The sequence below is a fragment of the Solanum verrucosum genome, unplaced genomic scaffold, assembly GCF_900185275.1.
Source record: "Solanum verrucosum unplaced genomic scaffold, falcon-dt-bn FXZP01000225.1, whole genome shotgun sequence".
Taxonomy (NCBI): Eukaryota; Viridiplantae; Streptophyta; class Magnoliopsida; order Solanales; family Solanaceae; genus Solanum; species Solanum verrucosum.
The window spans coordinates 215141-239450 of record NW_026020022.1 but is presented as its reverse complement, the minus strand read 5'-3'; the positions used below and the strand labels follow the sequence as shown (position 1 = coordinate 239450).

General features: G+C 32.8%; 2 protein-coding genes across 2 annotated transcripts; one reads left to right on the top strand and one right to left on the bottom strand.

The window, feature by feature from the left end:
• Nucleotides 1-474: 474 nt before the first annotated feature.
• LOC125821087 (L-type lectin-domain containing receptor kinase IX.1-like) lies at nucleotides 475-2586 on the bottom strand. Its single transcript, XM_049500500.1, has one exon. The coding sequence runs from the start codon at nucleotides 2584-2586 to the stop codon at nucleotides 475-477; it is 2112 nt and encodes a 703-aa protein (XP_049356457.1).
• A 10234-nt stretch (nucleotides 2587-12820) lies between these two features.
• On the top strand, nucleotides 12821-14632 carry LOC125821088 (uncharacterized). The gene is made up of 4 exons (XM_049500501.1): nucleotides 12821-13556; nucleotides 13648-13727; nucleotides 13895-14159; nucleotides 14344-14632. Exons 1-4 carry the CDS (start codon nucleotides 12821-12823, stop codon nucleotides 14607-14609), a joined length of 1347 nt encoding a protein of 448 aa, XP_049356458.1. The 3' UTR covers nucleotides 14610-14632.
• Nucleotides 14633-24310: the final 9678 nt, after the last annotated feature.

Here is a 24310-nt window from a genome sequence, read left to right as displayed (position 1 = left end):
TAGTGATCAGAAATTTAGGTTTGTTACAACATACATGACATCCTTCATGTATCTAAATTCACATCGGAACAAGAGATATCTTAGTCAAAATTAGTTCAAATTCGGAGTTTTTCCCCAGCTAGAGACAGGACACAAGTACACAAATCAATTGTATTGTCCTGTCCAGACTACAATTAAGCTAATATGTCCATGTTTATCATCATTTTGATGAAAAATATCTTTAGTACAAACTCACTATAAGATTCCTTCTTCCCTCAAATTCAACTTCTAATCCTAGTTCAAATATATCAATGATAGCTCGTGAGACATGCATTTAAGAACAGAGTATTTTAACTATTTAATTTAAACTTTGAAAAAAAGTTGTTGATTCATTCAATCTACTTCATAACAGAAAAAATAATAAAGAATACTAAGAGAAAAAATTGAAAGATTGAATGCAGGGAAATGAAAGACCAGTTCCTTTATAAGACAATATCAACATGTGTACAGAAGTGATGCGGAAGGCGAAGATGCTGCAGAAGCTGCTGTGTTATTTGAAGAACCAGTATAGTCTCTAGTCACTGAAGACTGTATTTCAGAAATCCGAGGACTGTTGGAGTCATACGGTGATGTATATGAAGTAGTTGATCCATATTGTGACGGACTGCAATATGTCGGTACAGGCATGTTTGGAGGGAGTATGGGCAACGGAGCTTCAAAATTAAGCACCTGAATTGCTTGCCTAATAGAAGGTCTGCAATTGTTATCTGGATGAGCACACCATAAGCCAACAATTAGCAAGTGCTCCACCTCCTGTTCATTGAACTCTGATGAGAGTCGAGGATCAACTACTTCACGAAGATTTCCCATCCCGTAAAGTCTCCAAACCCATTCGATAATATTTATTTGATGCTCCTCAGCTTTATGTTCAATACATTTCCTTCCACAACCTATTTCTAACACGACAACACCAAAGCTATAGACATCTGTTTCCTTGCTAGCTTTGCCAGTGGTGACACATTCAGGAGCCATGTAACCCATCGTGCCTGCCAAAACTGTTGTTTGGGATCCCTTATCATGGTCAACTAGCCTAGCTAAACCAAAATCCCCAAGTTTGGCATTGAAATTGGAATCCAACATAATATTGCTGGACTTTATGTCCCTATGCACCACACACTGTTCCCATTCTTCGTGTAGATAAAGCAACGCTGAGGCCAAGCCTTTAGCAATCTTGAATCTTATTGGCCATGTCAAATGGCTTCTTCCCTTGAAAAGATGGTAATCTAAGCTTCCATTAGGCATAAACTCATAGACAAGTAGAAGTTCTCTTTTTTGATGGCACCAACCAATGAGTTGCACCAAATGTTTATGTCTTAACTGGCTGATGATCCTGACTTCTGATGCATACTCTTTTATTCCTTGCTTTGACTCCCTTGAAACCCTCTTAACAGCAATATAGGAGTTGGATTCACTGAGATATCCTTTATAAACACCTCCGAACCCACCCTGCCCAAGCATCTCTTCCTGCGAAAAGTTATTTGTACATCTAACCAACTCACTGTACAAGAACTTCTTTGGTCCTGTGCTTCTTTCAAATTCATTGTTCATGGAACCATCAATAATATCATCATCTTCATCTTCATCTTCTTGCACCTTCCTCTTTCTCCAAAATGCAAACAATATTAAAACAGATAGTGCTACCAAAACACAACCGCCAGAAATCAATCCAATCACTAGTCCTGACTTATTTTTGCTTGAATTATCAATCCAATCCTCTGGCACAGGGCTTGGTAAGGGTACATCTGGATCTGTTATATTATCATTATGTTTTAAAGAAGAAGTAAAATTCCAAGAGTATATGGTTTGTAATGCAAAGAAGGTTCCTGTTGCACCTGAGAAGCCAAAAGTGACCCATTCGGGCAAATATTCCCTCAGATCAAGATTGTAAGATAGGTTCTGCAGGACGGTGACTGTAGTATTCCCTTGTTGTTGGAAACCGGTGAAGATAACACCAAGATTTTTTGTAGTTGAATTATAACTAATCCAGGCATCAGTTCTCTTACCATTCGGAATGCTACTGAACCAGGTCACATTAACAACAGATACCATGGAGTTGATATCGACACCTACATGATCACCCTTTGGATCATAAAAGTTCTTAAAGGTGTCAAACTCCACAGCAACAAAAGAGTGATTTCTCGATGTATTTTGTTGACCACTAATTGCAAGGCCAAGGCTGCCTCCTACGGCTGAGTTATCAGGAATTCTTGAACCTGCAGGAGCAAGGAAGAAGGCAACACCATCAGCATAATCATTTCTGCCCTGTGAATTGATCCCAAAGGAGAAATGCGTAGTGAAATCAGTGAGATTCCCAGAGGCCTTGTCCCAAAGATAGAGAGCTTCTGAATATGTGGCTCGGCCTATGCTATCATTTGAACCACTATCGCGCTGGTTTTTGGTGAGCTGAATTACACCGTTTGCTGGATAAGCATCTGCTTCATATGTTAAATTCTGATCATTGGGATTAAAACCATCAAAATTGAAGGACAATGAAGTGACAAAAGGGATTATTAATAGAAGACAAACAAAGTATGCAAAAAGAGCCATAGTTAGACAAATGTTTTATCAGATTGCAAGACTACTGAATATATAATGACATATATGCTTTTGGCAACTAAGGACTTCGTCAAGTTTTTCGTCTGGCTAAAATATTACAATGTCATAGCAAAGATAGTATTACTAATATTTTCTAAACAGTATACTTGAAATTGAACAAGTCCTTATTATAGATGAAGCAACAAGTATTATTTATTCCCTTTCTTATGACACGTTAATTAACTGGCTTATTCCCCACCCACTCCCACCTAGTCCATTTACTCCAAAAAATTTTAAGAAATAGAGTATTCTGGAAGAGGACACTGTTTAGAAGAACCATAATTGATCAATACAACTTATAATCTTTTCAAAGTCAGAATCTCATATTCTGATTTTCCTTGGTAAGAATATTCAAAAGATAAAAATGGAACTACATATACAAAAGGCATAGTACATAAACATGACCCCTTAACTTGGCCTTAGAGGATAACTATGACATTTAACTTTGGGTGTGCACAAGTAGACACTACTTAAACTTGTATAAAAATGAATAAATAGACACATTCGTCCTACATGACACCCTACATGACAATTTTGTGTCACGTATACTATGTCATGTAGAACACGTGTGTCTACTTGTGTATACTCAAAGTTGGAGGGCATAGTTATTCGCTGAAGCCAAGTTAATAATCATGTTTATATATTATCTCTATACAAAATCATTAGATTGAAGAAAGCTTCTTGAATTTAGCTTTTAAAAAACTAAACAACTTGTTCAATCCCCTGATATATGACTTATGGTAACTAAATTTTGAATTTGATTCGCCTAAGGTAAATCCAATTAAAGGAGGAACCGCTCCCTACCATTCAACATTCTACTATATTAGAAGAGTCAATAGAAATAGGGTATCAACATGTCAGTTAATTGGCAATAAATTTCAAATTAAGGTTATTTTAGTAACATTATCTTATGCTACGTGTCATTTCTGATAAGTGCTAACACTCCTAGATGTTTTGATGATCTCTTCACAAGTGCAGGGACCTGGTCCTCTGCAAAGTATACTTGTCCAGTGTCATATGTTGTACAACTCGAAAAGCTGTCTACGTCAAAAAGTTGGTGGTGTTGTAGTGTACTACACCAATCAGAAGCGACGAGGTTGTTTGTACATTGGATAATAACTCTTCATGACTAATATATTCCAAAGCAAACAACAAGATTACTCATTCATTCAAAAGAGAGAGTTTCAAGCTTCAAAACAACAGGGACCTAATAAAGTGCTTCATTGTTTCCTGTACCAACTGTTATGTGAATTGCTTGTAATCGTGCTTATATTGTAGGAATCGTTTCGTTTGTGTTAGAAACGTTTCAAGCTTGTGTGAACCATTGTAAGAACCTAGTTGTGAGTAACTTAGTGTCTTACACCAAAGTCTATATTAATCAGTCTGGATTAGTATAGCGGGCAGTGCTATATCTGCTTAGGCTCATTTAAGTAATAGGTGTTATTACTTAGTGTGGAGATTAGAAGGTTAATCTCAAGTTATAAACTGTATTTTACTTTTGCTTGGAGAAGATTAGTGAATGCAGTTTGAAAATTCCTGTGAGGCAGGTCGTGATTTTACTTCCTTGAGCAAGGAGGTTCCACGTAAAGTTGTGTGTACAATTTTTACTTTCAATATTTATTTACATTCAGTATTTATCTATTGTCATCATTATAAATTGTGCTCAGGACCTGGTCCTATCAGAGCTAAGTGGACGCTTACATTCCAACAAGTGTTATCAGAGCTTGACTTTTCAGTTTGGGTAACACCAAGAAAAGAAAAGATCCTGAAGGAATGACTGCTCCACCTAACATGGAGGAAGGTCAGTCTTCCACCAGACCACCCCGTTTCAATGGACAATACTATGGGTGGTGGAAGAATCGTATGCATGACTACATCAATGGTAAAGACACTGAGCTATGGGATGTAATCCTCGATGGACCATACATTCCCACTAAGGAAGTGAAAGACGAAGAACTCACTACAACAGTTGTTAAAACTAGAAAGGAGTACAATGAGATGGATAGGAAAAAGATAGAGAAAAACTATAAAGCAAAAAAGATTTTAGTGTGTGGAATCGGATCAGATGAGTACAACAAAAAATTTGCATGTGAATCAGCCAAAGAGATATGGGATTGTCTCCAAACAGCCCATGAGGGAACACAACGAGTAAAGGAGTCTAAGGTCGATATTCTTACGACTCAATATGAGAACTTCTATATGAAGGAAGGTGAAACTATCTTCGAAATGAACTCAAGATTCACTTCCATCACCAACGAATTGAGGTGCCTAGGTGAGCCTATTCCCTTAAGCAAGCAAGTTCGCAAGATTCTCAAGGTACTTCCCAAGTCATGGGAAAGTAAAGTTGATGCTATAACAAAAGCAAAAGATCTTAAGACATTTGCCATGGATGAGCTGATCGAAAATCTCCAAACCTACAAGCTGAACAAGAAACAAGGGATAATCATGAATGAGCAAAAAAAGGAGAAATCAGTTGCACTGGAAACGTCTCAACCTGAGGTAACTGAGGAGGAAGATGAAATGGCATATGTTACTAGAAAGTTTCAGAAGATCATCAAAAAACATGGAGGGTTTCAAAAGAAGGCTTCGACTAGCAAAACAACAAATGCAAATGATCTTTGTCATAAATGTGGCAGACTTGGTCACTTCATTAGAGATTGCCCCAGCCAGAAGCAGGAAACTAAAGACTTCAGACCTCGCAGAAGGGACCAGGTCCTTGACCATGCCAAGGAGAGAATAAGAAAAAGGAGAAAGGAAGGGCAACTGCCTGAAAAACCCACCTCAACTCTTGTGCCTATTAGAACCAGTGGGACTGAATCTGATGACATCACTGCGCATGTGACGAAACGAAGAAAGGAAGCAGAGGATGAAAGGGTTAAATCAAAAGGAAGTCAAAAGCAATCTTCTGTAAAAAGGGAGAAAGTTAGAAAACAGGTGGCTGAAAAATCAAAACCCGTAAAGGGACCAGGTCCAAGGTTCAAAAACAAAGTGAAGAAAAGGAAATGACAAGGGAGGAGCAGATAACGGCCATAGAGAACCAAAAGGTTCTGAATGGCAGAGTCTTTGACCCTGGCATTCTAACCAAATTTGGCATGTCAAATCTTTTTTATGTTGTCTCCATTCAAGGTTGGAACCATCTCTTTGAACCTCCAGTTTCGTACTTGCATGAACCTAAGGTGCGTGAATTTTTCTATAAAATGGAACTTCTGGAAGGTGGTGGAATCACGACTACTGTCGGGAATGTTGAAATATGTTTGGATGAAGAAATATTGGGGATCATTTTAGTGGTGCCTGTGGAAAGAAGTCGAACGATTGAAGGTTGTAAACCATCTAGTGACTTCACAAAACTTGCCACAAAACGTGGAGATGTTAAGCGTGCAGGGTTACTAAAAAAGTTTCCCAAATGGGAATATCAGTTACTTTTTGAGTTCATCAATAAGGTGTTGGTGCCCAGAATTGAAAAGAAAACAGTGGCATCTGCTGCTGACCTTTTTCTCATGGAGAAGCTTGATGAACTTGAAGAGGTCAACCTCCCTACCATTATGCTGGAACACATGCACAGGGTAATGACTTGGAAAAAGGCAAAACATGGGATTCCTTATGGTTACTTGTTGAGTTTTGTATTCAACCACTTCGAAGTGCCTTTAGGAAGGGAAGTACCAGGTACCACCAAGCAGATGTTTACTGCAGCCACCCTGCTGGAATGTGAGCGTGTTGAAGGGAAGGGAAAAGGCAGATCACAAGTGGCAGATGTTCTGGAATAGCAAACCTCTCTTTAACGTGAGGTATCTGATCTCACCACAATCTTAAATGATAAAGAGGTTGAGATTGTGCAACTGAAGTCTAAGTTGCAGAAGGTTGTCTCAGAAGGACCTGGTACCTCTAAGGTGGATGAGCAGGTAGTGCAATAGTTGAGGGATGAGAATGCAATGTTGCTAAAGACAAATGCCTCACTCAGTGAGGAAGTTAAGGCTTTCCACAAGCAACTCATCCAGGCTCATGAGAATGCAAATGAGCTGATGCTGATGCTAATGCGCATTCTAAATCCCCCTCCCCCTCCATCCTAAACGAGTCATGTTTCCCTAGTTTCTTCTTTGTCAACTCTGAATTAAAACTCCTGTGGCTATGTGTTTTTTTGACTGACTGTTGTGGGCAGTTTTAGTGATCTAATATTATTTGTTTTTGTGCCCTGTTTAAAGTGTGGTTTCATATTCTCTTTATGCTTACATGCACATGTTCTGTGTGGCCCATGGCTCTGAGTTCTTCAAATGCTTTGCATATAATTTGAATATGTTTATTGCTTCTTTTTCAATGATGTCAAAATGGGGAATTTTGTTGTAAGCTGATTGTGGAATTGGGGGTAATGAACTAAGGGGAATTGTAAGCTGGTTGTGGAATTAGGGGCACTGAACTAAGGGGGAACACATTGTTATTGCTGATGGATACTAAACTAAAGGGGGAATTCGTGAATTCGCCGTTTCATTGAAAGAATGTTGTAATTACACTCACATGAGGTTTCGTGTAGGTTGTTTTTCATCATCAAAAAGGGGAAAAATGATAAGTGCTAACGCTCCTAGATATTTTGATGATCTCCTCACAAGTGCAGGGACCTGGTCCTCTGCAAAGTATACTCGTCCAGTGTCATATGTTGTACAACTGGAAAAGTTGTCTACGTCAAAAGGTTGGTGGTGTTGCAGTGTACTACACCAATCAGAAGCGACGAGGTTGTTTGTACATTGGATAATAACTCTTCATGACTAACATATTCCAAAACAAACAACAAGATTACTCATTCATTCAAAAGAAAGAATTTCAAGCTTCAAAACAACAGGGACCTAATAGAGTGCTTCATTGTTTCCTGTACCAGCTGTTATGTGAATTGCTTGTAATCGTGCTTATATTGTAGGAATCGTTTCGTTTGTGTTAGAAACGTTTCAAGCTTGTGTGAATCATTGTGAGAACCTAGTTGTGAGTAACTTAGTGTCTTACACCAAAGTCTATATTAATCAGTCTGGATTAGTATAGTGGGCAGTGTTGTATCTAGAGCCGTCAATATGGGCTAGGCCTGTTGGTTCGGCCTGGCCTAACCCGGGATTTAATAGGACTGGGCTAAACATTTTGGAGCCCATTTAAAAAAAAGGCTTTTTAGCCCGGCCTGAATAAGCCTGCTGATTTGTGGGGCTTGAGAAATATAGGTAGGGCTGACCCGTGAGCTAATACAAATTAATTAAAAAATATAATATAATATTAAAATTTAAAATTAAAGAGATCCAAACTCAAAATCTATTTAAAGTTTTTTAGGAAATCACTAAGTATAGAAGTTGCATCCACCATGAAAATGTCCAAACACTTGTTGCTACTCGAAACTGGTTACATGGTTTTTCTCAAACTGGTAATATATTTTTGTGTACATTTAAATATTATAATCCTCAATTTAGTTATTTTTTAATATTTAACTAACTGAAACCGCATATATATTGCATATGAAAATGAAGATGTTAAGACAACCTTCCCACAAGTTGATTCAGATATGCTTGATGAAGATGATCATGAAGTGTTAGATACGCCATAGGTTTCATGAAGTGTTAGATACGTCATAAGTTTCATGATTTTTTAAGGAGTTTATTTTTTACATTTTTATGGTTGGAATATTGTCATATTTTTTGTGTTTTATTGTGATCAGTGCAAAACAGTTAGGTTAATATTTCTATTTAGATATTTATACTTTTACTTGAAAAAAACTTAATAAATATTATAAAGATAATTTTATTTGTGGATTTGATTAACAAGTAATAACATTAACACCATGTAATATTGTTTTATTGATATTTATGATAATATTTTTAAATTATAATTTATAATTTAATTTAATAATTATAAAAAAATATATAACTTTTAAAAAAGTGGGCTGGCCCGGCAAGCCTGTAGCCCACGTACTTGTGGGTTGGGTTGACCGTTTTCTGGCCCACACCAAAAATGGGCTAGCCTGGCCTGACCCGTAAAATGTCAAAGCCTGTATGGATTAGCCCGGATGGGGTGGGCTAGCCCATATTGACAGCTCTAGTTGTATCTGCTTAGGCTCATTTAAGTAATAGGTGTTATTACTTAGTGTGGAGATTAGAAGGTTAATCTCAAGTTGTAAACTATATTTTACTTTTGCTTTGAGAAGATTAGTGAATGCAGTTTGAAAATTCCTGTGAGACAAGTCGTGGTTTTACTCCCTTGCGCAAGGAGGTTTCCACGTAAAATTGTGTGTACAATCTTTACTTTCAGCATTTATTTACATTCAATATTTATCTACTGTCATCATTATAAATCGTGCTGAGGACCTGGTCTATCAGAGCTAAGTGGATGCATACATTCCAACAATTTCCACCTCAAAAGCATCTGGATCAGTTATTCTTTTCCCTCTGTCTGTCATTACTGTGTTCATCCACTATACCTTATCTTTATCAACATTTATTAGCCAACTATTTTAAGAATTTTTTGAGAATTGTTAATGAATTAAAAAACAAGAATCAGATAACATATTCACCGTTAAGACCCATCAACTTATAATTTCATACTTCTTAGCAACAAAGAAGATGGAGAATGGAGTTGGTAGAAGCTGATGTGAAAAAGGTTAGTTGATGTCATGCATGTCTTCATCTTCATCTACACTTTTGTTATTAGTTTTGGATTTTTGGTGAGCTTATTTTTCAAAATTCTTTCTTAATTAGTCTTTATTTATAATCTTTGTTTGGTGGATATTATTTGTTCCTCTTCTTTTGATGAATTCTTTAGTTTTTCTATTTTCTGCGCGCAGTTCCTTATCGCAATTGCTGGTGATTTTTTCCTATTCAATTGTTGTTTGAGTGCAGCTTTTTTCACTATTATTTCACTTGATGATTATATATATGAATACATGATTTTGAGTTATGAACTCTATTAAAAAAATTAACTGACTCTGACTCTGATTTTTCGGATTTGATTTGATTTTTATTTTTCTTAAAGTTTTTTTTTTTTTGCTTAAATTAGTAAGTTGTATTTACTTTAAATGTATTCTTAAATGCTTTAGATGCAGACCGGCTATCAAGTTTGTGGGCTAATGTCAACTCATATTTCATGGCTATTCTGATTTTTTAAAGAAACAATGTAGTAGCTCAAATTGACTAAGATGGATCGAGAATGCTCAAATAGTTAATCTCATTCTTTATCTTCTCATTAGTTATATATGCAACACTTTTGTTTGGCTTTATACTAAATCCTTCAACTTGCAATACTTCTGCATCCAAGTTCCAACAACGATGTACATATCAACAGTGTTTAGTGAACTTGTTGGATCGATAATTACAAGTACTTATTTGATGCAGAATAGCTTTGACTTGTAATTATCAAAGCTATTCTCTTATTGAACTTGTTGATTTATTAAAAGTTGGTCCGAAAATATTTGTCAACTATTTGCACTTAAAGGCGGTTAGTTTTTGGTAAAAGCTAAATGATGGAGATCTAGACGTATGAATTGAGAAAATTATTTCCTGGAATGAGGCTCCGTTTTAAGTGGACATGCACATTTACTATATTTTGATTTCATCTAATGAAGTTTGAAATATATTTTACACCGGAGTATAATTGTTTACTAAGATTCTCTGTTTAATTGGATTCCTATTCAATGTTCGTCTAGGAAATTTACATTTCTAGCTTGATTAGCCTGATTGCAACATCAATCAAGATCGGTAAATTTGTAATTTCAATTTTGTCCATACTAGATTAATAAATTCATAACATTTTCTTGCATGCATCTCTGTAATTTTGATCTAAACATGTAAAAGGTACTTCAGATCACATGTTGGGCCGTGCGCACGGGCATTAAGCATCTAGTATCTAAAGAAATGTTTGTAGCAAGTGGACATATCTAATTATTCTTTCAAGAAGAAAAAAACAGTAAATGAAATTGAGGGTCCATCGTAGATTTCCACGAAAAGTATACTTAGTGTGCCATTTAAATAAGAGTTTAAATTTTATGTATTATTAACACCAATTTTTTTTACACCATCAGATAATTAAACATTTTCCCAATGCCTAAGTATTTAGGAAACTATTCCCTCCGTCCACTTTTAATTGTCATGTTGCGCTTTTTAAAAGTTAATTTGACTAATTTTCAAAATCAAACTAGATTACATTAATTTGACATTTTAAACAAAAAACTTAGATATTCAAAAACTATACGAAAAATACTATAAATTGGAATTTTTTGCATATCAATATGATAAAAATATATCATAAAATGTTAGTCAAAATTTTTATAGTTTGACTCTAAAAAAAATCATGATAATTAAAAATGAACGGATAGAGTAATAGTTCTGACAAATTAGTTATAAAATTGTAATTCAACTTTTAATTTTGACGCTTTCCATTTTTAATATAAAATATGATAATATGATATGATATGATATGATGATGTAATTTGGGAAGTATGAGTTTTGATTTAATATTTATCCAAACATTAGTAATTTTTCATATATAACTAAACTTTGTGGGGAAACATTAAATTTTGTTAACCCCGTAAAGACAACATCTACCACTATTATACGTACTCTTAATTATTTTGCATTCTATTTCAAATAAAATTATGAATAGATTCTTTATTCTATTATAATATATATTTTGCATGAACTAGTTATAGTGATTATGAAGTTCTATATTAAGAAAATATGACGGTAAATGTAATGTTACTTTAGTAATATGAAATTTTATATGAAAATAAAAGTGAAAGTTATATTACACATTTGTCAGGTCAATAAAAACTAATTATATTTGTTAGTCAAATATATAAAAAAAAAAGGGAAAATTGTATATAATAGCAAACTATTAATTCAAATTAAATGCTATAAATATAGTTTGATTTAATTGTACCTCATAGCAAACTGTTGTTATTTCACCTCTCTCCTGGTGAATCTCGCTCGCCACTCTCATTCTCTCCCTCGCCTCTCTCGTTTTTTATACAAACGCAAGTGTATAAAGTGCGTTTGTGTTTGTATAAAGCGAGAGAAAATTGTATATATACATATATTTTCGTTCCCCTCTCTGCCCTCTCCCAGATCTCGCTCTCTCACTCGCCTCTCTCACTTTATACAAAAAACACAAATTGTATAAAATGTGTTTGTGTTTGTATAAAGCAAGAGAAAATTGTATATATACATATATTTTCGTTCCCCTCTCTCCCCTCTCCCAGATCTCGCTCTCTCACTTTATACAAAAATGTAAATGTATAAAATGCGTGAAAATTGTATATATACATATATTTTTGTTCCCCTCTCTCCCCTCTCCCAGATCTCGCTCGCTCACTCGCCTCTCTCACTTTATACAATTGATCTTTTTGTATATGTATACCAAAACAGATTATACAACTGCTTTCTTTTGTATATGTATAGTGAAATATACATATTTATGTTTGCTATGGAGCGCAATTATGCAAACTTTGCTATAACATATAAATATGAATTTTGTGTTTGCTATATGTGAAAGTTGCTCTAAAAAAAATAATACATTTTTATGTATAAATATGTATATTATAAATTAATATGCAAAAAATATATTTGTAGGCTATTATTTTGATGGACGGTATACAATGTAAAAAATCTTCTAATACATCTAGTTGCTTGGCCAAAAATAATTACATTAACAAACACAATATGAATGGAAGTGAGGCTGCTATATATGCTCTATTCATTAGAGGTCCATAACTTTTTCCTTCCATCAAATTCTTCAGCAATCTGTCGATTCGAGCTTTCTCCGTTAATCACATTCTTGATTTATATTTCTTTTTCAAGGCTTGCACATTGCATTGACGAAGATGGTGTAATAACAACTTTCATGATAACGTCGGATTATAAGTTTTCGGTAGTTATTTTAGGGACGAATTGATTTTTTGGTGAAATGCATTGATCAAAGAGCATTTCCAATATTGAAACTGAGAAATTTCTTATTGTTGAAAAAAATATTAAGATTTCACAACTATATATATGTATTTGTTTGGACTTTATTGTATAATTTTTGTATTTGGTGTATACGAGTTAGATAGGGAGGCGGGAGCAATAGAGCTTCCTTGACAAGAACAGAAAATGAAGGCATTTCAAGCGACTCAGAAATTGTTTTAGGTCACAAGATTCAATTTTTTTTGTAAAAAATTTGACTCCTCCCCTGCATGGAGCTTACTCACGAAGAACTGATCGCAGAGGGAGAGGAAATAGATAGAGAATTCACCTCACAAGCACATATTCCAGACAACTCATACAATTATTCTGGTGGCGTAAGGCGAAAGGCGTATATGTTTGATGGAGAAGGGAATTATTTCGACAAAGAATGGGATTTATCAGAGGGAAGAGGTAAAGAATTTTGTTGGTATCATGTTGAACTTCCAAAGTGGAACCAGAAACTCTCACAATCTGCACGGTATCTTATAGATGTACTCTGCCCACCTCTGAATCTCCAAGACATTCTATCACTAGTTAGCAATGGACCCTTTTGCGCCCATGTTAATGGTTCTCTAGTTTTTCGAGTTAATTCACCTGGCCCTGCATCCAGCAACTTTACATTTAGAATTGCTGCAAGAGTTACCGAGAATTTGGTGATCACTGTGTCATTAGGTCGCGTTCCAAGATTGGGTTTTTCCCCGGTAAAGGAGTCTCTTCTGTCAGAGATTCCTATTGTGGATAGTCCAAGTTATGGTGAACAAAGGGGGAGGGGTAGAACTGTAATCAGGGAACATGTTCTTGATTTTCTGCTGACGAAGAATCATTTTGAAGAGGCTGACAATCCTGTGCCTAAATCTGTGTCGAATCTTGTTGTTCACGTTTTAGATAGGCATGTCGATCATGTTCAAGATATTGTGACAAAGCTAGAGATTGAGTTGGATTCTGTAGAATTGGAATTGGACAAAGGTACATTCTGTTATAGATGTTTAATTTTCAAAATTTAGTTGGATTTTGTTATAGATGATTCAAATGAATGATTTTTCTATATTCATTGCAGGTTGTTTTGCCGTAAAGCAACAAATGTTGGAGGATAGAAGATTTCCAAAGGTGCATCTTGACTCACAGCGCCTTCTCCAGGTACGTAATTCCTTAGTCCTGTCTATGTCATATCAAGTGATGAAGAGACATGTGATTCCTGTTGAAACATATACTCGATCGGGATCAAGTTTACATGAGATTTAAGATATATGCTCAAGACTCTAGGCATATATATATATATATTATGTTAGTTACTTTTAGTGCAGGTGATTGCATATGGGGAACAAGTAATTCCAAGAGTAAAGGAGAAGTGTTGTTCAAAAGATTGGTTTGCCATTGATGACATTAACACCCTTGAAGAGCTAATTGGTCAACTCAAGAGTCTAAAAGAAAGTGTTGGGTTTATAGCGAATCGTGTTACAGGAATTCAGGCTGGTCTTGAAAGCTGGCAGGCTGACCAAATAACTGGAAAACTATACCATCTTTCTTTCCTCTCGGTCATGTTTCTCCCCTTGTCTGTTGTAACTGGAGGTGAAATTTCTTAAGTATTGTTTTTCATAATTTCATAACATGTGGAACCTTAGCGCAACATGACCAGAGGTCATTGGTTCAAATAACTTCTTGTAGAAATGCCCATTTATTGCGGGTTCTTTCAGTTTGAATCTTTACATTTGCATAGCATCTTAGATAACTTACATGGTTTGGTTTATGACAGTATTCGGGATGAATGTGGGAGGAGTTCCTTGGACCAATCAAAACGAGCCTGAGCTGAAGGACGGATTCCACAATGTCATGTTTCTTTGTGTCGCTCTCATATTGTTGGTTCTGTTTTGCTTCCTTTTCCCTGAATTTTATACTTGTGTATCGACTTGGAAACGAAGACGAGACATGAAAAGAAGTTGGTCTCTCAACCACAAATCTTCTTTTAGAAGCAGTAGTAGGGAAAGAAATGATAAGGAAGGTTACCAACGGCTGTATTGACTTGAAAATAGGTGCACTGACTCTACCTGTGTGTTTCACCAAAAGACAATGGAGGCGAGCAAAGGATTCCTTGGGCGGAGTAGATTGGCCCTAATACTTCCACCCAACCGACAAGCAGCTGGGACTAAAGGCAGCCTTAACGATCTGACAATGTCGAGTGGAAGGGCCATCTCTCAATAGATAAAAGTCACTCGGGGGATAGTTCATAATATTTCTTTGTTATTTAGATAAGAGCCATGAGTTCATAACTGATTTATGCCAAAGGAATTTAACTTATTCCTAAAATAATATATCAAATGAAGGTTAGAGCCATGAGTCCTTGCTCACTAAGTATTTCTGCTTTCCCAAGCGAAACTAGAATACTATGGCATAGGTTAATATTTGAAACCACTAACCAACAATGAAATGAGAAATAGTTTGATATCCTTAGAACACCAAAATCATGAAATTACGAAAACTATCTAAACACTGCACCCACAACCTAAGTAGAGGATTTAACTACTCATAATGCACGAAGAAAACATAATTGCGCTCTCAAAATTAAAGACAAAAGAATTCAAGATCATTCCCCATATTTATTTCACTTTCAGATGACTCATATAGGCTATGGATATTTATTTCACTTTCGGATGACTCATACAGGCTAACTAGGTTTAATACCACAAAGACAGCCTAAGTTCATCTCTACAACTAAGCAATATTCAAATCAATAGGCTAACTAGGTTTAATATCACAAAGACGGTCTAAGTTAATCTCTACAACTAAGCTATCCTCAGATAAGCAGCATGACTATCCAAACATGTTCTTCATTTCACACATAATACTAACACATAATGACACTAGACTTTTTATCTAGCTTTTATTCTAACCCCCAAATAAGTACTCTAAGTATCAAGAAATTTCAATGTCAACATAAAAAGAGAAATGAATGTCAATATATAAAATTGGATTTCGTGCAATTTTCATTTTTGGAAGGGGATCATTCTTAGAGCAAAAACAGGTTTCATGGCATAAGCTAATCAACTACCACTATTTAAGTCAAATATATGATATTTTACTTAAACTACACAAGACCTGTTTATATATTTTCTTAAGAATGTGGCTAGTAATCCATAAAAAAAAGTCATTATTCAATGACTCTATTAAACTAAAACATGCTCGATTTAAGAAGAAATTGAACCCCATAAAAGAATCATCGCTAAGAAAATCCAGGGATGCCTCAGACTGACACTCTAAACACAACAACAAATCATGCATGGGATAGACAACATCCAAAAACATCAAAACCAAGGCAGAACAAACTACCTTGTTGATGAGCGGTAGATTTGCACTCATTTGAGGTCTATTTAGCTCAATAATTAGTGTGTTCAATGCCTAATTTTGTCCTATTCTGATGATATCTTGATGATTTGCAGCTATGATGACTAATGGACAGGGCGAGGATGAATGTTTGAAAGAATAGCCAAAAATGCAAAAAGAAGTGCAAACTATACATGGATGATCGCCAAACAAGAAAGACGGATCGCCTAGTGAGCATAACATCTCCTAAATGGACAGTGCACAACACTTGGGATAGGTCGGTGAACTCCAAATGAAAAAGTGACTAGCTGAATGAGAAAGGTGAGCTTGCTGATCATCGCTGAAAATGACAGCGTAAGGAGAAAAATTGAAGGCTCGAAAGGTGAACCAAGGTGGTATTCGGCGATACGCCGAACGTGAAAGGCAGACTCAAATGAGCTCGCCGACTGAGGTTCAAACACATGAAGCCTAGAGCAAGAAAAGGCGAGCTGAAGCTCGATGGGTGATTCGCCGAAGCAGCTCAGCGAGCCCGACTAATGTCGCTGAATTAGACGCACATTGAGTTTTGGGCCAAATTTTGGGAAACTATAAATAGCCCAATGGAGAGAGAAAAAAGAGAGTTCGAAATTGAGATTTTTGAGAGTTCTGAATATTTTGAGGCACTTTCCTCCTCTGTAGTTACTTTATTGAATTTTTTTTTTGGGAAAAAGCTCAAATATGTCATCTAACTTTCAAAAAAGGCTTATCTATGTCATCCGTTAAAAATTTGGCTCATGTATGCCATTGTTGTTAAAGAAAATGCTCATTCATGCCTTTTTTAACTTCGAGTTTGCAAAATCACTTTTTATCCCCCCAAACAACTTTTAACACTTGTCAATTGGAGTTTTTGGATCAAATGTACTATTTTTGCTTCTTTCTTCCTTAAGAACACCAACATCAAATAAAGAACATTAACAATTCCCAAATTTCAAACTTCTTTAATTCTTCAAGAAATTACCTCAAATTTCAAAATTAATTTCCCTCCAAGCTAGATACCAAAACTTAATAGCTTTTGAGCGCGAATTCAAATTAACTCAATAAGACCCACTCAAAATTTCTTCAAAGTTTTATAACTTAAACATTCTTTAATGGTAGAATTTTTTCCACGACTTCAAATCATTAGAAATTTTGAACATAGATTCAAAAAAAAATAGTAGGGAACAAAGATCTAATGTCAAAAACAACTACAAAAACATGAATCAAAGCAAATATTTGAAATTTTGGGACTGATTTTTGTTTATTTTGGAATATTTTTTTAATATAGAGTGAAATTTTTAAACTCTACAAATGATTTTAGAATTTTAGTTTTTCAAAAAAAGAAATTAATGATGTAGCTAGAATTCGAGATAATTTCGTGAAGAATTAAATAGTTGAAAATTTGGGAGTTGTTTATGTTGTTGATGTGTTCTTGGTGTTAGAAAGAACAAGCAAAAAGAGTACATTTGATCCAAAAACTTTAATCGAAAAGTGTTAAACCTTGTTTGGGGTGTAAAAGCTAGTTTTGCAAAATTGGAGTTAAAAAAATGGCATGGATGAGCCTTTTCTTTAACAACAATGGCATAGATGGGCCAAACTTTTAATGGATGGCATAAATGAGTCTTTTCTGAAAGTTCGATGGCATATTTGAATCTTTTCCTTTTTTTTATTAAACCCATGGGGTTGCCTACGTATTATGTTGGTGCATGAATTAGATCTTTTCGTAGTTCGGAGGAACAAATATTTTTTTTAAGGTGTTGTAAGTCAAATCATGAAAAGAAATCATAATCAGTGTACTTTTAATATAAAATTTATAGAGAAAAATGATAATTTCAACTAAATCTATTATTGAGAATGCCTATAATAGATTTTAATTAATATTATTCGAATCACAGATAATGTTGAAGATGACATATTTTAACATGATTATTCACACATAATTAAGTATCGAGCCAATATAAAAGGGTGATATATATATATATATATATATATATATATATTAAATTTGCCCAAAAATTATTAGGAATGTTAATCAATTAACTAGAGATATGTTGATAAACATGTACATATATTAAAGAGTACTTTAGTTTTGAAAAAACAAATAATTACATATATACTTAAAAGAATTATTTTTTGGCCGAAAGTGTTCTAAATATGTTTACCTAACATGGACTTGCAAATTTCAAGCCAAAAATAATTAATTTGTAATGGTAAAACCTCTATGTTGTTGATGAGAAATCTTAGGCTCGAATCGACTACTTTAGAGAAAAAAACAATTGTGAAATCTTAGGATGACTAGTTTAGATAGAAAAGCAATTATGTTGTTCGTGAGTATTTTTAGGCCCAGTTATTGACTACTTTAAATAGAAAGGAAACAAGGTTGTTGATGAGAATTTTTTAGGTTCAAATCGAATACGTTAGTTAAGAAGGGAGCTTGATAGAATAATCTATATCTTTTCCTAAGTTCAATAATAAGAATAAATAAATATATGATTAACATACTTGCAAAAAGTTTTTCTATTAATTTTTATAAATTACGCAAATCAGTCAAAAAATTATTTTTTAAAATAAATATATAGGACATATTTAGGTTTTCTTTTGTACATATGTTTTGTTTTATTTCTTTTATTTTTAAGAAAGAAACAAATAATAAGAAAGAAAAGAAAATAATAATAGTAGTCATGCACATGATCATTCACTAACTATCTGTGTTTCCTGTTAAAAAATCATTCAATTGTGATCCACTCAATACTCAACAATGTAGGTTCATTGTCTTACCAAATCACATTATTGCTGCATTTGACATTGCCAACTTTGATTAGTTTAGTTGAGACATACTTCAATAATGCAAAAAATCAAAATGGTGACTATGTGAGAGTTCTTTTGAGGGATGAAATGATGCAAAACTTTGTAGTTGATGTGGCTGAAGATATTTTGGAGCTAGTTGATCTACCTATTGCTCTGTTAGCCCAGGGAAATGCTTTGAGTGATGAGACAAATTCTGGAACTTGTTGATTTGTCAGCTGACCTGTTAACCCACAAAAATGTTTTAAGTGATGAAACAAATACTAAAACCTACTGATAAATGTTAACTATTGATAGTTTTTGAAGGTAATGTGAATTGCCCTATAAAACAGTACATCATACTATATTTAAGAAAAAAAAATAGAAAAGTTTAAGTTTACTTTTTCAATTTTATGTTTCGTATTCGTGTTTCACTATTTCAATTACAAAGAAACCTTACTTGATATTGTAATGAAAATATATTCCATATTGAATGTTGTTGTTTGTGCAAGAAATATATTGTTGCTTTGCTTCACTTATAATCAACTCGTGCTTTGAGGTCTACGTTGTCTTGGTTGTGTAACTCTTTGCATAATTCACCATTACCTTTTCTAAACCAGTCAAGGTAATATAATCACATCCTAATTAAATCTTGTTTGGGCTTTCCTAAAATGTCCAATTAAAATTTCTCTATGGGAAAATATTAGACCACTGAAGTTGAAAGAGAGGTAAATATTTCAATTTTCTAATTCAAAAGTTGTTAGATTTCGAATCTTTATTTTTAACTTTGATGTTGTTTACTATGTAAAGATTGCTATCATATCAATGAAATGCCTTTTTATTTTAAAAGAATGTTTAATTCTTTGGATAAGGTCTGTGATTCACCTTTTTTTTCAAGAAAGTTGCTTCTATTTTTTGCTGGTTTAATTTTCTAGTTCACTTCTATGTTTTGTATAGTAAAAGAACTTATTCAGATTCCACTTTCTACTCTTTACTTTTGGTAGATTCGATTTGACTTTTAAGTATACTTGCTGAATTTGGGATTTTTGTTTGATATTTATTGCAACTGTACTCCCCCAGCCACACATAAATCTGATTAATCAAAGCTACATTTTGTTTCTTTATGTGTTCAAAATCCCAGTGATCTGCAATCTTTTACCTGTGATATACCTATGCATCTCTTTAGAGGTCAGTCCAAGATCTAAAAGTAGGAGATGTACTGTTTAGTGTAGGCATTTTACACAAGCAGTGTCACGCCAGTATTGTGTATCCACGCGACATAGTGGGGACGAGTTGAATTGTTTAGTTGTTAGTTGGTTGTACTCCCTTCCAACTTGAGCGGGGTATTAGAATCAAATACGTATTTGTATTGTGTAATTCAGTAAATTGTGTATTAGTAATTAGATCAGCAGTTAGATGATTTATTAGTTTGTTAGTTACGTTAGTATACTTAGTTGTCATTTAGTCGGTTAAGTGACTTGTAGATGTGACTCTCAATTGAATAATGAAATCAATTATGGAACTTGTTTCCCCTACTTCCATTAGGCAAGTAATTTTTTTCAATTTTAATAAACTTATTTTCCTAGACTAAATACTTTTTCGAATATTTTGACCAATCAAATAAAAGATATTGCATAATATTTTCTGAAAAACGATTTTTCCTCCGTACCAAACAAACCCTAATAGTCAGAGCTCTTTTGAGTACTATTGGCATTTTAAGAAGATGTACAAAAGTTTATGTACAAAGTTTCAGTCAATAAACCATGGAATAGAAGAATTCCTCATAGATAAAGTGCGCAAAGTTCCAATACAATTTTTTTGAAAATACAAAATCTAATTTTAAAAATATAAAATAAAAGAACTATCTACTTTTTGTCAGAAATATTTGAATTTTGAATTAAACAATTCAAATCATCATATTAATAAATAAAATTTTTATTTCAACATCCAACTTGATATGTTGCAAACAAACGTCTAAGCTCTTATTTACTAGAACAAATCCTTTCTTTTACAAATAATAATATTACTATATGAAGTTAAGTGTACTATGTAACAACACGAAAAAGATAATCCTAAGTTAATAATAATTTTGTTCATGTATGTTTATATTTAAGGCCTCTTATTATAATTTGACTTTATGCGACTAATTTTATTAAAATGCCTTTGCTGGGTTAACATATATTTATCATCAACCACGCACAGGCTCGACATGTATTTAGATTATTTTTTTCTGTTATTTCCGACTGTAATATGCATGGACACGAGTTGATTATAAAACATTGAGACAATAGGAAAACTCACACGAAATTCAGTTAGCTAAGGTATGTGATGTTATTGATAATTACATCCGTAACAAGAGCCTTATAGATCCAATTCATGAATAATGACACGGATTTTAATACATGTCAAGACAAATTGATTTGAAAGAATCTTGAAATATTTAAAAGAAAACTCTACATTTTCAAATTGCATCTGCAAGAAGTAGAGGCGGCACTACTAAAAAACGACGGAAGAAAAAGCGACGGACGGCGTCGCTCCAAAAAAGCGACGGACTAAGAGATGCCGTCCGTCGCTTTTTAATTAAAATAATTACTTTTAAAATTATTTTACAAAAAGCGACGGACTGCATCTCTTAGTCCGTCGCTTTTTATTAAAAATAATTATTTATAAATTAAACAATAACCACGCTGTTCGTCGTTTTAATTTATTTTATTTTATTAATTAGTTTTTAAAAAAAGCGACGGACAGCATCTCTTAGTCCATCACTTTTTGGTCAAAATATCAAGTCAAACATTTTTAAAAAGCGATGGACAGCGTCTCTTAGTCCGTCGCTTTTTAATTAAAATATTTTTTAAAATTTTTTTTTAAAAGCGACGGACGACATCACTTAGTCCATCGCTTTTTTTCTCGTATTTTTGCTAATTAATTATTTTATATAGATAGTGACGCAGTCCATCACTTTTTATTAAAAATAATTATTTATTAATTTTAAAAAAGTCACGCCATCCGTCGCTTTTTATTAATTTTAATTGTTTAATTATTTTTTAAATTAGCGACGGACAACATCTTTATGTCCGTCGCTTCTTGGTCAAAATATCTGGTCAAATATTTTAAGAAAGCGACGGACAATGTCTCTTAGTCTGTTGCTTTTTGGTCAAAATGTTGGTCAAACATTTTTTTAAAAAAGCGACGAACATAGAGACGTTGTCTGTCACTTTTTTAAAAATATCTGCACTAGCAGACGCAATTTTCCCTATTTCTCCATATAAAAAACAAAATTGAGAAATATTTTGATTTAATTTTATTTAAATCGTCTTCCGGAAAATGGTTTTGTGTAAAATTAAAAACAAAAAAAATTATAATACCGACTTTCAGATGTCGGTAAAATAAAATAGTATGTAATAAATTAATATTTTCAATTAACTTTAAATAAATCATCCTCCAAATGAAGGTTTTATATAAGTTAAAAAATAATTTAATATAAAATACCAACCTCCCGATGTCAATATTATTTAATTAACATGATTACTTTTTATTTATCTTAAAATTTAATGTGATACCGACCTCATGAGGTCGGTATTTTTTATTATATCAAATTACTTTTAATAAAAGCGACATCCGGAGGTCGGTATGTTTAAAATATTCCTATTAATCATAATTTTGCTATTGTGCATAATATTAAAATTTCATTTTACACCTACGATTAATTGTTCAAAAAGTGTAACAATTTTGTATCCTTTTACAAATAAAATGTTAGAATTCGTGAAATAAATAAAAAAAATATCTATAATCCATATTTAGAGTATGAAACTACGTTGATATGAATTAGGAGGTAATTATACTTATATTTATAGAGTAATGTACAAATCCTATCAGTCCGTCGTCTAATCATAAACTTAATATCTCATGTCATGATGTAGTAGAGGTGAAGAGCTAACATATAATCCATTCCAGTATGAAATGCGAGATAGTATTATTATATACGTTCGATCTTGAATGGATGTCAAGTATAGTGATCACCTCCTAAATATGATGACATGTAAAGGATACTTCATCAGAGTATGAAATACGTTGATTAATTATATATATATTCCTCGAGTAGTTTAACAAATCAAGTCTTATATACTAGTGGTTCAGATATGAAATACATTATCAATTAAAGAAATACCGATGATCAATTCAAGGAGATTTATATATTAAATTTGATATTGATAAACTTTTGTTGATCAATAAAATTAAATTTATATAATTAGAAGGTATATAATTTAAATTTATAAAATTAACTTGATCGATAAATTAAATTTATTAAATTAAACTTTTGTTGATGTGTAGTTAAATTATATATATTACTATATTATAGAAGACTCTAGGAATGACTACCATTTTGCCAATAAGATCACTACTAATGTCCAATATATTTATAAAATATATAAGTGGGCCCCACCACCTTCCACTTAAATACTACATATTATATATTATTAATTACTATACTATAAATCACTACTAATATCCAATATATTTATCAAACTATATAAGTGGGCCCCACCACCTTTCACTTAAATACTACATATTATATATTAATTACTATACTATAAATGACTTAAATACTCCATATTATCTATTACAATAATTAACAATTATTTGACACTTTAAATTCTATCAATGCCATATAAATTAGGATAAAAAACCTAAGATATAATATTTAAATATATTTAAAAATAATATAAGTAATACTATACATTACAATAATTAACAGCTTAATTATTTAAAACTTATATAAAAAAATTAATTGACTCTCTAAATTCTATTGGTACCACATAAAATGGATTATATAATAAACATATATTGTTTGAAATTGACGAAAAAGAAACAATAAATTACAATAATTAATAAAAAAAATAGTCCACTCCAAAAAATCTATCAATTAACAACATATATTGTTTGAAATTGACGAAAAAGAAACTATAAATTACAATAATTAACAAAATAAATCTCTCGACTCCAACAAATCTATCAATTAATGCCACATAAATTGGGACATGGCAAATAACATATATTATTAAAAAAATTAGGTTCTAAATGTACTATAAAATACAATAATTAACAACTTAATATATTAAAGAGACATATAAAAAAGGGTTAATATTTGAAATTCTGCATCTGCCACATAAATTAGAACAAAGAGAGTAATAAATATTATTTTCAAAATTATGTTAAAAAAAAGTACTACAAATCACAATAGCTAACAATTCAAAATATTTTTAAAATCATATAAAAATTTCAATAACTTCTCAAATTCCATAATATGACATAAATTTTAAAAAAAGTGTTATAAATCATAATAAATAGTACAATATTTAAACTACTTTAAAAGCATTATAAATTGTAATAAATAATACAACAATTTAAATTACTTAAAATTTAACGACTTACATTTTTTTTTAAATGTATTAAAATTTTGGTTAATTGTCAAAACTTTACATGTGCCACATAAATTGGGACATGGACAGTCACACATATTTTTTTTAAAAAATTACATTAAAAGTACTCTATCAATTAACAACATATATGGTTTGAAATTGACGAAAAAGAAACTATAAATT

Bases quoted from the DNA above. Each gene is read 5' to 3' on its own strand.
- LOC125821087 (XM_049500500.1), bottom strand. From the start codon at position 2,586: ATGGCTCTTTTTGCATACTTTGTTTGTCTTCTATTAATAATCCCTTTT.
- LOC125821088 (XM_049500501.1), top strand. From the start codon at position 12,821: ATGGAGCTTACTCACGAAGAACTGATCGCAGAGGGAGAGGAAATAGAT. The intron at 13,557-13,647 runs GTACATTCTGTT...TATTCATTGCAG, and splicing joins AGAATTGGAATTGGACAAAG to GTTGTTTTGCCGTAAAGCAA. The intron at 14,160-14,343 runs GTGAAATTTCTT...GGTTTATGACAG, and splicing joins CTTGTCTGTTGTAACTGGAG to TATTCGGGATGAATGTGGGA.